The 16,506-nt window shown below is 52.6% G+C and overlaps 1 protein-coding gene across 4 annotated transcripts in view; it reads left to right on the top strand.

Moving 5' to 3' along the window:
• SLC6A11 (solute carrier family 6 member 11) overlaps positions 1 to 14,336 on the top strand; it is a 124,367-nt gene extending 110,031 nt beyond the window's left edge. For 2 of the 4 annotated variants that reach the window (XM_077990162.1, XM_077990163.1), the window contains exons 8-12: positions 2,383 to 2,520; positions 6,320 to 6,422; positions 7,692 to 7,792; positions 8,650 to 8,820; positions 11,788 to 14,336. In XM_077990162.1, coding sequence (XP_077846288.1) covers positions 2,383 to 2,520; positions 6,320 to 6,422; positions 7,692 to 7,792; positions 8,650 to 8,820; positions 11,788 to 11,940 — 666 coding nt within the window. In that variant the 3' untranslated portion in view covers positions 11,941 to 14,336. 4 annotated transcript variants of the gene reach the window in all.
• The last annotated feature ends 2,170 nt before the right edge of the window (positions 14,337 to 16,506 follow it).

Raw genomic sequence — 16,506 nt, forward strand, 5'->3', positions numbered from 1 at the left:
AGTCCCTGAAACCCACGCTTTGCCTGCTACTCCGTGTAGCAGTTTTCCCTAGGAGCCCTGGAGAACTTCCCCCAGCCACAGCCTCCCTGCCTAGGAGACTAGGTCTTGGCCAGCCAGCGCTGTGCTGTGCGGGCAGCTCTGCAGGCAAAGCAGTCAGACACCCTGGGCCCCCAGGTGAAGTGGGGAGACACACCCAGCCCAGCCTATGGGAGTGCTGCCCTCACACATGACCTTGTGCCAGTTGAGTCACTTGGCACCCAAACCCCACAGCCAGTGTGTCTGTCAAGCCAGTCGAGTCCAATTTCTTCCCCTGAACAGTTTCCCAGAGGCTGCTGAGCCAAATCACCGGGTGTTTCTGCTGATAATCTTCCCTTATTGTTGCTGTTGCAGGCAGAGGCCTTGGAGGGATTGACAGCTTATGCGTGACAGGCCAGGCCTGCCTAGCAGAGGGAGGCAGGGGCTGGGGCCTCGGCTCGGGAGTCCCTGGGCTGAGCTAAGCCAGCACTTGGGCCTGGGGGCCCAAGGTCTGGCACAAAAAGTGGCGGCCACTGCCTACCCCCATGCGTGCTACCCTTGCTGTGTGCCTTGGATACATTCTCAGTTCATTGTCACCATAACCACATGGGCTGCGGGGGGGTCCTTTCATTGCCTCCATTTTATAGAAGAAGAAACTGAGGTTCAGAGATACTGAGTGACTTGCTGGGACGTGCACGCGGGCCTGTCTGCCTCTTGGCCTACACAGTGCAGGTGTCTCGTCAGTTTCAGTCCTGGATAAAACAACCTCCCTAGCATCCCATCCTCTTCCCTAGGACCTGGAGAAAGGATAGACAGAGCCAGCCCTTGCTGCTGAGGCGGAGCAGCTGCGAGGCCACAGCCTGGGCTTGAGTCCCAGCCCCACGACTTGCGAGCTGTGTGCCTTGGGCTAGTCACCTTGCCACTCTGTGCCTCATTCCCTTTGTCTGCACAAGGAGTGTTGAAACACCTTTTCTGAGGAGGCAGAGGTAAATCAGAAAGGATTTGGAGCCAACAAATGGCTCCATGGAAGGGGTGCTTCCCAACAAGGTGGCTGGCAAAAGAACCCTTAACTCCTCCTCCCTCCCTCAAGGCAGGGCAGTGGGGTGGGTAAAGCCCAGCTCTGGAGCAAGATCGCCTCATTCGAATCCAGGCGTTGCCACTTACCGCCTGCGTGACCTTGGGTAAATTGCGTACTCCCTCCTCTGTGCTTCTGTGTCTTCATTTACAAAAGGGGGATAATAATAGTACAGACCATGGAGAGACTACATAAATTAATGTATGCTAACTGCCTAGAACAGAGCCTGGCACGTTGTCGCAGGTATGATGTGTTTGCTATTATCATTACTGTTATTATTATTAATGTGGCAAACATTTCCTGAGCCTTTCCCTCCTCTGTGCCAGGGGCCCGGAGCTAGACACAGGAAATAGATAGATTACAATGATGTGGCCCTTGCCCTCCAGGATCCCACCTGCTTGTAAGGAGACAGATATAATCAGGCAACGGCCCCCAGGGTGAGGGGTGTACTCAGGACACAGAGGAGAGGGTTGGGCTGTCCTGAGTGGGGGACAAGAGTGATCAGGAAAAAGTTCATGCAGATCTGCCCCCAGTGCCGTGAAAACCAGGTAAGGGGGCGGTTGGTATCTTAGGATATTCAGGCTGGCTGTTAATGGGTGGGTAGGAACTGGGCAGATACCGTGTAGCTGGTCCTGTGCTCAGCACACAAGATACAGATACTTAGTGGCTCAAACTCAGCCATTGATGCCTGCACCGTTTGGCTGGGGCCCAAAGACACCCAGCAGAGACAAAGAGCTGGAAGTTGGCTCACCTCTGATTGCCCTCCACCCAACAGAGGGGCCTCATCTGCCAGAAACAAAGAGCAGGGAAGCATCCCAACCCCGGAGACCACAGAGACAGACCAGAGCCTGCCGTCAGCAGAGCACGTAGCTCCCACTACAGGCACAGAAACCCCAGCCTTGCCTCAAGGGCAGGGGCTGGTCTCATTTAAGTTGTCGACCCCAGCACAGAGCCCAGCACATAGGCATGTGACAGGCAGCATGCGGGAGAAGGAGGAGTACTAGATTTGGAGTCTGGAGACCCCAGCTCAAGTCCTTACTGCCACATCCTTGCTGAATAATCTTGGGCAGGTCACTCCCCACCTCTGAGCCTCAGCATCCTCATCTGTTAAATGGGCATGACTGGAGCTCCGCTAGTTCTGGGATTACTGTTATTCTCCGGCCCCTCGTCTGCATCAGTGGGTGTGGGAATGAAGGAAGCCCAGGGTTCAGGCCTGCTGCGCTTGCTCAGAGCCTGGGCCCCCAGGAGCAGCCTTTTCCTTGAGTTTCACACCATCGTATCTCCCCGTCCAGTTTGTGTGTGTGGAAAGCCTGGTGACTGCCGTGGTGGACATGTACCCCAAGGTCTTCCGGAGGGGTTACCGGCGGGAGCTGCTCATCCTAGCCTTGTCTGTTATCTCCTATTTTCTGGGCCTCGTGATGTTAACGGAGGTGAGTGGCATGGTTTGTGCTGCACGGGGTGAAGTGGGTGTGTGACGTCAACTCCCAGCTCTGAAAGTGACCAGCTGTGTGACCTGGGTCAGGTCTAGTGCCCTCTGCCACTCGGTTTATGCTTCCTCCTAGCGGGTCATGGTGAGGATCTAATGGAAGTTCTCATCAAGCCCTCAGCACAGTGTCTTCATGTGCAAGTGCTCAGCTAAAGGCCGCTGCTGTTATTCACAGAGGGGAGTCACACTCACCAGGGGAACGCTGGGTTGATCTGTCATGGTGAGCACATGGACGCCTGGGCCATCCCTCAGAATAACTTCCGGGTGAAGCAACAGTGTCAGCTATTAGCCCTGTAACAGTTACCTATGAGTGGTCTCGCGTTCAGAGCAGGCTTTTCTGGGCATCTCTGATGATACTGGCACCTTCGGGCACCGTGTGCTCCAGCCTGGGCCTTCTGTGTGTAGCCCTCTTCTCACTGTCCCTGCTGGGCCTGCAGGTTAAGAGAGGTTCTCCATGACCTCCAAATTAAGACCATCTGAGAAAACTGTATTTCTCTCCCCCACCTCCCATAGCCATTCTGTCAAATAAATACCTTCTTATGTATCTTGGGAAGGTAACATTAGGTATTTTTCTCCCCATATGCACAAAATTAATTAATTTAAAAAGAAAAAATGAACTGTTGCCTAGAAACAAGAAGAGTTTTTGTAAGAAACATGGAAGGAAATGAGGGAACTCAGAATTAGTAAAAGCAGCTGACGTAATATTGAGGTCAGGCTAGAAAGCATTTGGGTTCATGCCACCTTGTTGCATCTACTCATCCCCCCCACTTCCCAACTCATATGCTGCCTCTTCCTGGAAGCCTCCTTAGCGTCCCTTTCCTCATTCATGCCCCCAGCCCCTAGCACTTTGTTTGCAGCTCAGTTCAGTCTCCTCCTCCCCATTACCGTGATCTATGGTCCACCTGTTCACCTGTCTCCCCCACCAGACCTCAGGGGCCGTGAGAACAGGAGCCAGCCCTCATTTGGCTTCATGACCTCAGAGCCAATTCAGTGCCTGGCATGGGGTGGGTACTCAGTGCACAGTGGCTGGCATCATTACCTCGCCCAGTCATTGTCACATTAATGAGAGTGATAATCAGTGTTGGAGCAAATAAATGGTATGGCGCTTCCCAGTTTCCACCTCACCTCTCCCCACTCAGAGAAACCGGGCAGTGCAGTAAGCAGGGCCTCATTAAGCACTGATTAATTAGAGTCTCTCGTCACAGTCTTGTCACATACAAATTGGGGGGTTAGCCTGATGCGTTAAAGAGGCTAACGGACAGAATTCCAAGAGGAGCAGATGTTGGCACAGGCATCGGCTGCTTGGAGAAGGCAGGTGGTGGAGGGTGCTTCTTGAACCGCCTGCCCCAGGTGCCCCCAGCTCACCAAGTCTCTGATACCCAACTTCTGACTGAGGCCTCACATCTGCCCAAGGGGTGCTTCATGGCCCCTGGAGGCCATCAGGGAGCCAGTGCTGCAGTCACGCAAGACTGTTAGTCAGCAGGCGCTTGGGCCTCCCACGCCAACCGTCCGCATCCTCGGAGGACTATCTGTGATGAATTGCACTGGAGAAGTTCAATTGCCAAATGGGCCGTGCTGCCTTGGCCTTCATGGTAATTGCTGGAAGGAACTTTCCCTCACTTACACACATTTAAAGCTCAGCTCTAAGAAAAATAGGCCACAAACGTCTTTTCTTCCACCAAGGCAGTGTGATGAGTGGTTGAGAGTATGGGCTTTGCATCCAGATGACCTGGGTTCAATCCTCAGCCCTTGACTAGCTGGCTGGATGACCTGCAGCAGGTGTTGTCGCTGCTTCGTGCCTCAGTTTCCCCATGTGAACAGTGGAGATAACACTAGTGCCTGCCTTGTAATTGCACTGTGAAGGACCAACTGGATGAAGACACAGGAAGCGGTTAAACAGCCTGCTGCTTGCTGAATGCTGCATTGAGGTTTCTTTGTTCCTTTGTGAAGTATGATGTTCATGCGAGGGGAACAACTGGAGGTGGGGGCAGGTCTTAGGTATTAACTCAGAAAGCCAAGCCCCGCACTCCCCAGAGAGGTGCCTCAGACCTGCTCCTGACCCCCACAGACCAGAATATTCACTGTAGTTGTCACAGATGGGAGAACCCCGGCCAGACATGGCCCACTCAGAGATCCATTTTGTTTCCCCCTCACTGTGTTTTTTAAAAACACGAAGTTGCCAACAATTATAACAGAAAAATTTCCCATAAAAATCTGTATTTCTGGTGTCTTCCAGAAAATCTGCAGATCTGGCCTCACAGCTGCATTCCCCAGCAACTGCCCTCCAGAGGTGTGTAGCTAGATGGGGCCCGTACTCTCCAGTTAGCCACGGTCCCCACCACTCCCTGGTACCACACCCAGCCCCCTTTTCTCAGTCGTATCATCTGTCTGGCCTTGTGGGCATTGAGATATTTCTCCCTGTCTAGTTGAAGACATGAACGAGTCCCATGGTGTGTGGTCTGTGAGTGACAGGAGGAAGCAGGCCTAGGGCACCCTGGGAGCACAGAGGGGAAGCAGAACTCCAAGGAAGTCCCCATGGAAGACACACGGGAGGCTCTCCAGGTTTCATTCCAGCCCCCTAATGCACTGTCCTGGTATTCAGACTATCCCACCCCACCTGATCCTTCCTAGCTCTTTGACACTTTCATTTCCTCTGAGTTTGACTGTATCCCCTAAGGATCCTCATTGTATTGTAAAGATTTTATTTAGAGACCCCCACTCTCCCTACATCTGCAGCTGGTGTCCTTTCCCCTCTCCTCCCTCCTAGAAAACCTTCCCAGATTACCTTGGTCAGCTGAGCTTACACATTCTAGGTCATCACTAAACTCAATCGTCACGGATTTGTATGCTACAGAGCTGGCCTATGGTCATTTCTTCATCCCGTGAAGATGGACCACATACTGCCTGTGTGCCAAGCCCTGGGCCAGAAACTGGGACCCAACCCTGGACAAAGCCAGCTGGACTCCCCCACCCATGGAGATCACACTCCACAGGATTTAACTTACATTTATCACCCCCTACTGTGCACCAGCCCCGATCCCCTCCTTTTTTAGTTGAGTCCACAAAACATGCTGTGAAGGCCCAAAGAAAGAATGAGGCCGTCAGAAAGGGCTTCCTGAAAGAGGTGGCATTTGATCTGAGCTTTGAAGGAACTTAGCAGGTGAAAGGGAATAGCATGTGTAGAGGCACGAAGGTGAGGCTGTCCCTTGGTCTGTCCAGGAGGGGCTGCGGGAAGGGAGATGAGGCCAGTGAGGAGGGCAGCAGCCCTGACTGGCAGGCTGAAAGGAGCCAAAGGGTGACTTTAAACTGCCACGTGTTTGGTTGGATTTGCACGTTTCAGAGAAAGGTTCCTCCGAAAGCTGGCATGTAGACGGATTGGAGAGGGTGAGGCCGGAGGCAGGGAGGCCAGTCAGGAGGCTGTTATAGCCATCCAGGTAGGGGTGCTGAGCCTCCCCCATCTCGATTTTCTGTGTAGTCTCTGGCCCTTGGGGAGCTGGGAAGTGAGGGGCTGAGATAAGACAAACCATCTGCAGTCCCAGCAGCCCCCAAAGGACAGGAAATTAGGGGGCACCCAGATGGGAGGGTACAATTTTCAAACTGGGGAGACTAGGGAGAAACTGATTCCTGGCAGTGGTAGCCACAGAGCAGAGAGAGGGACCTTCCTGAGGCCAGCTGGCTGACCCTGATCTCCCGTCTGTCCATTCACCTCCCATCCGTCTGTGTGTCTGTCCCCCGACCTACAGGGTGGCATGTACATCTTCCAGCTCTTTGACTCCTATGCTGCCAGTGGGATGTGCCTTCTCTTCGTGGCCATCTTTGAGTGCATCTGCATTGGCTGGGTGTATGGTGAGTAGCAACCAAGCCCGTCCACACCCCAGCTGCCCACCGGGTGCCCAGGATCCTGGTGCTTGGACTCTGGTGGGCTCTGGTTCTCTGTGGCTTGTCTTGGTCTATACTGGCCTCTTCTTTCTCTTCAGGGATTCCTTGGCCCTTTCCCACTGTTGGGAGGCCTCCTGCTTTCACACCCTGCAGCACAGGAAGGGGTTCAGGGCTCAGGCACTATGATCTTGGGCCAGTTCTTCTGCCCTTGAGACTCAGTTTTCCCCTTTGTAAAATAACAGTAGTCATCAACATGTCTCCAAGTAGGAGAAAGTGTAGTCGAGCAGCAGCCTGCATGGTGCCTGGCCTTCCATAGACAACCACCTCAGGTCCTCCTGCTCCCCAAGCCCAACAAGTGGGTGAGGGTTGCTGGGCTCAGTGATGGTCACTCCTGCCATGAGTGTGGCTTGGGAATGGATGCCTCTGCAGGCCCCTGCTCTGTAGCAGCCCTGCCAGGCCCCTGCCTTCGAAATCCTTATCCCCTTTTCAGGCTGCCTTGCAAAGCTGCACCCATGGGCACAGGCTCTGGCCTTGGCCAGGGAGCAGCCTCATTGCTATCCCAGTGCTGCCATGTGACCAGGAGCACACCACTTCCCTTCTCACACCATCCCCGGCCGGGCGCAGTGGCTCATGCCTGTAGAGTCCTAGCACTTTGGGAGGCCGAGGTGGGCGGATCATGGGGTCAGGAGATGGAGACCATCCTGGCTAACATGGTGAAACCCCATCTCTACTAAAAATACAAAAAATTAGCCAGGCGTGGTGGCAGGCACTTGTAGTCCCAGCTACTCGGGCGGCTGAGGCAGGAGAATGGCGTGAACCCGGGAGGTGGAGCTGGCAGTGAGCCGAGATCGAGCCACTGCGCTCCAGCCTGGGCGACAGAGTGAGACTCCGTCTCAAAAAAAAAAAAAAAAAAAAAAAGAAAGAAATCCTCATCCCCACCCCTGATTGCCTTGCCTCCAAAGGGATCACCTTCCACCTTTCTCCCAGCAACTCATCATTTCCTGGGCCTGAGGCCAGGAGAGCTGTCTCCAGTAGTGGGCCAGCATCCCTCCTGCTGCTTTTTATTCTGAAACCTCACACATGTAACATCCTGGTCGTTATTTAAGCAATACAAAGGTTCCTGCAGCAGTTTTTCTGTCTCAGGCTGGAGAACGCAAACACTCCTAGCCATTCCCCTGACTCATGTACAAAACTTCTCTGGGGTGTGTATGTGCCCATCTGATTTATTCCGGACAGGAAGCAACCGGTTCTATGATAACATTGAAGACATGATAGGCTACCGGCCACCGTCGCTCATTAAGTGGTGCTGGAAGATCGTGACTCCTGGGATCTGTGCGGTAAGGGCCCCACCAGGAGCCACCTCCAGCCATCTACCCACCCACCTACCCCCCAACCCACGTTTCCACTCCGCAGCCCCCAGCCTGGCCGAAGCTGGACCTGAGGAGGTTGATGTCCCCTGGTTCAGGTTGCTTTGCAAAGCCGCACCCATGGGCACAGGCTCTGGGCTTGGCCAGGGAGCAGCCTCATTGGGATCCCAGTGCTGCCGTGTGACCAGGAGCACACCGCTTCCCTTCTCAGGACCTCAGGTTCTGCATAGGCAAATCAGGCACTGGATCTGCCTCAGAGGGCTGAGGACTATGTGGGGAACAAAGACCTGTCCCTGTCTTGTTGTTAACCATGAAGGCAGCAGAGCTGAGGGTGACATTGGGGCTCATGCTCTGCCCAAGACCGGACCACAGCAGGGCCTTTCTGAGCAGACATTTAATTAAAAAACGCCCAATCACTCATCCCTTTATTGGCACTGGATGTAACTCAGCATCTTCACAGACCTTGGTAGTTCTGAGAAGCAACTTTGAAACCAGTCTCAAGGAGTAACTAGAAAAAATAAAAATTCCTAACTGGGCAGAGGCTGGGGAAGAGGCTCCTGGGGGTGGGGAGAGGTTCTCACAGCCCAGCGAGGTCCCAGAACCCAGGGCCGAGTTCCCTGAGCATCTGTTGCCTGTGGGATGGGGCTCCAGCCTGCTGTGCCTCAAGCTCACTGTGGTCCTGGCAGGGCCTCACCTTTCACGGCTGTGAAATGGGGCCAGCCTCCTCCCCTGCCAGCCTCCTGCTGGTCTGCCTGGGCCCGAGACCCCTCATTGCCTAGCAGGGCTGAGGGCCCATCCCCCAGGCACCTGCCCCCATCTCTCTGCAGGGGATCTTCATCTTCTTCTTGGTCAAGTACAAGCCACTCAAGTACAACAACGTCTACACCTACCCAGCCTGGGGCTATGGCATTGGCTGGCTCATGGCCCTGTCCTCCATGCTCTGCATCCCGCTCTGGATCTGCATCAAGGTGTGGAAGACACAGGGGACACTGCCCGAGGTGAGACTGCCCCAGGAGGGCTGGTGCATGTGGGCAGGGTTCGCACCTTGGGTCCCAGTTTCCTCATCTGCACGGTGCGCGATGACCATGTGCCCATCTGCCTCGGCGGGCGCTGTGGCAAACTCCTCTCTGACCAATGCTTATCAGCATGGTTGTGCCCAAGGTGTCTCTGTGAGGTCTTTTGGCTGAGCCAGTTTCTAGGAGCCAAGCCTCTGTCCTCCTGTCTGTAAAATGGGATAACTGCAGTATCTAACTTATAGAGGCTGTGAGAACTCACTGAGTTCATATAGGAAAAGCCCTGGGATCCTGTCCTGGACCAGAGGGTAACAAGTGTTAGCACTGACTGTTCTGTGAATCCCAATCATTCTGACGTGTCACCCTGCCAGGCTGTCTACCTGCTGTATCTCCTGCCATCCTCAGAGCAAACTGGGGCGACAGGCATCATTTTCTGCAGTTAGCAGGTAGGGGAAACAGGTTCAGAGAAATCAGGTCACTTGCCTGCGGTTACACAGCCAACAGTTAGCAGATCACATTGTTAAAGACAATTTCATCAAAGTAGATTTTAGATATCCTAAAATTAACCCATTTCAGCTATACGATTAAACAATTTTTAGTAATGTTCCACAATATGCGGTCATTGTCATGAATCCGTTTTAGAATACTTCCATCATCCTAATAAGAGTCCTCATGCCCATTCACCGTTAACCCTTGTTCCACCCCCAGACAACCACAGATCGACTCAGTCTCTGTGGATTTGCCTACCCTGGATGTTTCCTGTCACTGGAGTCCTACAGTGTGTGGTCCTTTGTCAGCAACTGAATCGTTACCGAGCCCATCTTACTCCAGAGCGGCACTCCCTATTCACTCTCCTTCCCTACCGCTGGCAGCGGTTTGAGTGGGTTTCTGCTTATTTAGTATACAGCACAGGGTGTTTGTTGTGTGCCAGACGCTGTTCTAAGCAGTTTACAAATACTAAGTCATTTAATCCGCATAGCAGTCCTGGGGGGGTGGAGATTCTTTTTGTCTCCATGGATGAGGAAACTGAAGTACTGAGAAGTGAAGCAACTTGCCCAAGGGCACACAGCTTCTGAAGGATACAGCAGAGACTCTGACATGTGTGATCCTATCCCCTGAGTTTTGCTGCCTCACCTTCTTCTGCTGGACCAGTTGCACTCTACTGTGCGGCCCTGTCTCTGCCCCAAGGCCACACCCCAGGGACTGCAGGAGTTGAACTTGGCCACCTGGGAGGCGATGGGGAGTGGGGGTATGCACAGCCAGAATGCAAGCTCCAGCTCAGAGGCAGCTACACCCAGCCCACCTGCCTGCCCACTGAGGGGCCTGGGCTCCAGAAATAGCCATGCATCCAGCCAGAAGGAGCCAGCCACTAAGGAAGGTCTCTTTCTCAAGCTTGCTCACGCCCCAGAGCAAGTCAGGCTCCTTGGCACCTGTAGGTCGAGGGCAGTTGGTTAATTCTGATCTCAGGCCAAACATGTCCAGAGGGGAGCTGACCTGGGGCCTTAAAACCTTGACCACTGGAAGGCCCCTGCCCAAACTTCCAGATGATCTTTTGGTGTTCAGAAATGCCTGGTGTTGCCTGCTAAATCCTCTAGAGATCATCTCAGGCCTAGTGTGCGGGAGAAAGCAGGAGAGGGAGCATTCTTTCCTAAGCCCCCTCCATCTCCCTGAGCTCACACACCTGCCAACGTGGACAGCAGGGTTTATTAAAGAGGGAATTCTTTGGAGGCATCAGACCCAGTTTCCAGGTCTTCCTCACCAAGAGTCCTTGTGCCAGGTAGTCCACTACCCTGAGCCTCAGTTCCCACAAAGCTGCTGCTGGGGGATGGGAGGGATCTAGAGGGGAAAATGAGGATAGAGGTGCCTCAGAGAGGTGCTCTGAGGATGCATCCTACTGAATGGAAGGTAACATGGTGACCCCACTCAACTAATCTGATCCTTATACTAACCCCGGAAGGCAGGTACCATTATTATCCCCCTTTACAGATGGGGAAACTGAGGGACAGGGGGTTAAGCTTCTTGCCCTTGTTAAATGGTAGAGCCAGAACACAAACCCAAGCGCCTGGCTTTGGAACCCATGCTGTAGCCCCAGATCTGTGCCAGAGTCTGGGGCACAGTGTGCCCCAGCAGGCACAGCAGGATCTGAAAGAGAAGGCAGAGCCTTGATCCTGAGAAACCAGCCACCCAAAAGGCTTTGCAGCCTTCCTTGGGAAAGGGTTTATGCCCAGAAAGCACCCCCTAAATCCTAGCTTGGAGTCTTCTCCCAGGAAACTTGGGGAGTGCAGATGAAGCGGAGGGATAGGGGCCTGAGGCAGGGCCACATCTGGTCTGAGGGGCAGGGCCGTGGGACAGGAGTCTGCATCCATCAGAGCTAGCCACCTGGTGCTGGCTGCTTTGCAAGGCGGCCTGAGGCTGTGAGCCTTGGGCTTTGTGTTAATGCTTCTACCTTTGAGCACAGCTGGAGGAACACCCAACACACGCTACACCTTCCCCACATGATGGCACCCCTTCCATGGGAAACGCACCCAGGTATCCAGCAATTGTCCTGTAAACAGCCCTGGAGATGCATTCCCACCCAGTGATTCACACCCCAGCTTCTCACTGTCCCCCAAGGGCAGGCACGAGGCAGGGACCCTGATGACAGCTCTGAGTCCCAGCCACCTTTCCTAGCCAGGTGTGAGGCTAAGTACTTTCCATAGCCTCTCCTTACTCTTGACCTAATGCCAGGAGTAGGGACCTCTACCGTCCCCATTTTCCAGAGGAGGAAACTGAGACCCAGGGAGATTGTTCATCATCGAGGGCAGAGCCGTAAGAGGCCAAGCTGGGGCCCGGACCTTAGTCTGAGAATTCTTCAGCACCCAGGTGTCCCCCGTGTACTTGGGAGAGGCCAAGGCAGACCCTGGACCCTGGCAGCTAATCACTCAGATCTTTCCCTCCTCTCCAACCATCCAGAAACTTCAGAAGTTGACGACCCCCAGCACAGATCTGAAAATGCGGGGCAAGCTTGGGGTGAGCCCACGGATGGTGACAGTTAATGACTGTGATGCCAAACTCAAGAGCGACGGGACCATCGCAGCCATCACAGAGAAGGAGACGCACTTCTGAGCGGCCGCCAGCCACCTGGGGCTCTTCTTCCTTTCTTCCCCCCATGTGTGTAAATGAATTCCTGAACCCCATGCTTCACCTAATGGTAGGGGCTTGCTTGTTTTGCACAGGATTTATTAACAAGTTAATTTTAAGGTGGCCACTGTACACTGCTCTAAAGTCATATCCCCTCCCCGCCCCCAGTCATCATGGAAGTAACCACTACAAAGAGATAACACTGTACAGTGACTGCCAGATCTTCTGTCCTAGGGCAGTTTTAATCAATGCTTTCTAGGGATTAAGAAGAAGTGTATAATATTGTAAAACTTTTTTTACTGGGGTCTTGGGCCAGGTGGGGTGGGGAGTGATGGCTGTCCTCCTCTGTCAGCCTTTTAATGACTGTTCTGTGTCCCATGTTTGTCTCTGACCATCCACAGCCGCCCCTCCTCCATACCCCAGGGTATGGCCCCAAGCTGGGGCCCTGCTTGTGTTTATCCTCGGCTGCTGTCTTCCCAGTAGTTTTCCTTCAAACGTTCCCTTTCCAAGGGACACTGGGTTTGCAGACAGCAAGGCTATGTGGCAGAGAAGAAAAGGTTCAGCAGACTCAGGACTCCTGGGCTGGAGACCCCCCTCTGCCCTGATCCCATGAAGTGACCTTGGGCACTCCCTTTCCCTCCCTGGGCCTCAGTTTCCCCATCTCCCAAATGGGAGGAGGAGCCGGATTGGGTTATCTCTTAGGGATTCTCTTTGTGTGCCTTGCTGGCTCGCAGACCTGCCATGGACCTTGGCTTCCTCTGAAGACTTGCAGGCAATAATCTCTGCCCTCCCAGTTGTACCTCCTCCCCACCTGCTTATTTAAAATCAAGTTTATTGTAGAAATGGTGTGGTGTTGATGTGTGTTTTCCCTAAAACTCTAATTTCATCTCATCTGTGGGTAGCCCTGCTCTCTGGACACCAGTGGGTCCTCAGCCCCCATGGCGGGGGCTCCTCTGTCTGGCCTGCCATTTTTTCCTGGTCAGCTGCTCTTAGCCCCGGCTCTGCCTCTCCACCCTTGGCAGGGCTGGCTGGAGTTGCCTTGGGGACTGATTTTCTGGGTGGGGAAGCAGCCATCTATTCTTGCAGCCACCCCAGCCAGGATCTATGTCTTAGGACCTTCCTCCGGCCTTCCATGAGAAGGAGCCACAGTGGGGCCTGGTTTCCTCCTAAGGCCCTTCTCTATCCCAGGCCACCTCTTCTCCCTCCTCTTGTCCCCTAACGTCTGCCTACCACCATCCTCCCTCTCAGTTCTCTCCCATCCTTGCCCCTGGTTCAGGAGCCATTCTACCTGCTCCTGTGGCCAGGCGCAAGGCTACAGGTGCAGTCACCTGTTCCCTGCCACCTTCCCTCCCTTCTTTGGCAGAGAGAAGTGTCAGCTCTCACTGGAGGGAAGACCTGGGCATCCCGCTGGCTCCTCCCTCCATGGGACCTGGAGTCTGGCACTGCTCCCCAGCCAGCCTGGCTGCAGAACTCTCTGGCTGATACCGTTCTTCTTTTTTAATTGGACTTCATATCAAGCCTCTACCTTGGTTTCTGAGCTATATGAGGGTGGGGAAGGCACCCTCTTTCTTCTTTCTGTAGGTTCCCAATACTGTTTGGTGGAAATGTGGGCTTTCTCTAAACCAAGGCTTTAGTTTCCTGTAAGGGTCCTCTGTGTTTGATTCACCCAAAAGTCTACAAACCCCCAGCGTCTCTGCTCTGGCCAGCCCCGATCTGAAGCCTGTGTCTGCTGAGAGATGCCCAGTGCCCCACTGGGCAGGACAGGAAGCCTAGCCTGGGCCCCCTGTGCACACAGCTCAGGCCTGCCCAACTTCTTATGGGCAAGCTACCATCCCACTCTCGTCTCCCTGAGCTGTCTGGTTCTGCGGACCCAGGAAGGGCCAGGCTGGGGCCCTGCTTGTGTTTATCCTTGGCTGCTGTCTTCCCAGTAGGCCCCGGGCAAGGAGGCTTCCCACTGCTGCTGCTACAGGTTCTCTACACCAACTCTCATGGATGCACAGATCCCTGTGGTCCGCCTTCGCCGACACACACATATCGTACATGTGGCTGTTAACACTTGACTCACTTAACACTACTCATGGGGCAGGGCGGAGGGTGGATTGTTGTTTTTTGTTTTTTGTAATTTCCTACTAGTATTTGGGTAACTTTGGGGGCGGGGAGGGCAATGTTGGGGCAGGGGAACATGTCATTGTGATGACTTTTTTGATATTCATTAGAAACAATACATCCTTTCTGAGATATTTACAATATTATTAAAAAATGAAAAAGGTTGTACTGTTTTGCATAATGAACATTTTTATTGGGCATTCAAAGGGTACAAGATTGTCTGCTTACTCATTTTTAAAAATTAAAGAAATGAACACTCAATGTGGCTATTCCTAGCAAGGTGGTATTCGTTGGGTTTTTTGTCCTGTTTTTATTCCCTCCATGATATGCCTGCAAAACCCTCCTGGATCCCTGTGTGGAAGTTGCAGTCTCAACTCAGCACTATAGATTAGAAACAAAGGCAGTGGTGTTTTAGGAGCCCAGACTTCTTTATGTTCTTGTATTTACCATTTGCCTAGTATGTGCTAGATGCTTTACAGAAGTTGTCTTTTTAATCCTTACAACAACTCTGTAAAATAGGTACTTCTCCTCTTTATTTATGTCTTGCTTTATTTGTTACTTCCCCTATTTTACAGATAGCCATCTATTCTTGTAGCCACCCCAGCCAGGATCTATGTTTTAAGACCTTCCTCCAGCCTCCCATGAGGAGGAGCCACAGTGGGGCCTGGTTTTCTCCTAAGGCCCTTCTCTCCCCAGCCACCTCTTCTCCCTCCTCCTTACAGTTAGGGGATTTTGAGGCACAGAAAAGTCAAGCAATTTGCCCGCAGTCACACAGCTAGTAAACATCAGGACCAGAGGCTCCAGGATCTGCCCTTGCCAGCCTCAGTTTTCTCATCTCTAAAATGGGGATAATAGCTCCTGTTTCAAATGCAGGGTGATTATGAAGATCCCATGAGCTCTGTATGTGAATGATGAGGTTCTGAACTCACACTAGTTATTATTCTGAATAAATAATGCCTAAGCTCAAAAAGTGTTTGTAGTATTGCCTAGAACTTAGACTAAAGTCTCTAAATTTGTGTCTGAGATTTCTAAATGGCCACTGGAGACCACAGGCTTGTTTTGTCCTGCCAGCTCATGACAGTAAGATCATCTTATGCAGTGTCTACTCATTCCTGTCTGGTCAACCTTTTTGCTTGAAATCCCTGATCTCAAGTCTACCTGACCCTGTCTTGGCCTTTCATCCTCTCTGAGGTGGTAATATCTGCTCATAGGAAAGCATCCCACAGAGTTCTGGAACTCAGAAAGTCTCTGTGATCCACAGCCGGGGTCCCTAAGTAATTCCTGCCCTCACAGAGCCACAGGGATTGCTGCAGTCACCTGTTCCCTGCCATCTTCCCTCCTCATGTCTGAAAGTGTCTTGCATTAAGCAGCTGTCATATGCAAGAGGAGGCTGGGTTACAGAAAGATGAGTCTCACTCATTCCCAGGAAACTTCATTTGCAGACTCTTGAGCCTATAGAATTAATAGCATGAAGAATTAATTGACGCACTAGACCCCTCCAGGCTGCAGTGTGTGCTAGTGACCCCTGCTGGCCAAGTGGGACTCTGCAGGCTGGCTCTACTAGACACTGCAAATAACCAGAGAAGGGGAAGGGAGCTTTGGAAGTGAAGTCCAGGCTACCTCAGGCCTAACAGCATTTCCCATGGAGTGGGGGGCAGATCAGGCACCAAAGAGCAGACATATTCTGCTGAAAGTGGCCAACTTTGGAAAATTGAGTCCTTTCATGCATTCAGCAGCCCTCTACTGAGCAGCCACCATATTCTTTGTGTGCACCTAGGACTAGTGTTATTATGACAAGTGAAACAGCCCCTTCCCTTGAGTGTTCCTACTGTTAGGAGGAGAGGTGTCCATACCCTTCTGGACAGGGGTAAGTTCACAGGGAGATGCTGTTCTGATTCTGACCTCCTATTCCTAGCCGTCTTCCAGCCAGTTAAGAGTTCTTCAGTGTGGCACTGAGCAAGTCTGCCCACTCCGTGGACCTCAGTTAGCCACTGGTAGAATGGCAAAGAAATGAGACCCAGAGCGGGAATGTGATTTGCCCAAGATTCCCCTAGAACTCTGTATTCCCATCTCATAATCAGTCCCCTGCACCATCTCAAGCTGTTAAAAAGCAAATGAGCTTGGGGCCCTCATTACCCATTAGGGATAAAAGTCAGCCTTTGTTGCCAACTCTGGCCACTTCTCTCTCATTTTTAAATAATGCCCACTTTGTGAGGGATACTGGAAAGAGTAACACATGCAGCATTCTCTGAGCATCCAGGGTGGCTCAAGTGTCAGAGCCACTTCACAGGAAACCACATGGCAGGATGTGCCATGGACCAAGTGCTGGAGGAGTACTGCAGGCAGGAATGAGAACTGTTTATGGAGCACCTGCTGTGTTCCAGGGTCATGTCTGCGTTACCTCATCACAGCCTTACAACAAATCTAAGAAGTAAGTGTCATTAA

Source organism: Macaca mulatta, chromosome 2, assembly GCF_049350105.2.
Source record: "Macaca mulatta isolate MMU2019108-1 chromosome 2, T2T-MMU8v2.0, whole genome shotgun sequence".
In the NCBI taxonomy this organism is placed as follows: Eukaryota; Metazoa; Chordata; class Mammalia; order Primates; family Cercopithecidae; genus Macaca; species Macaca mulatta.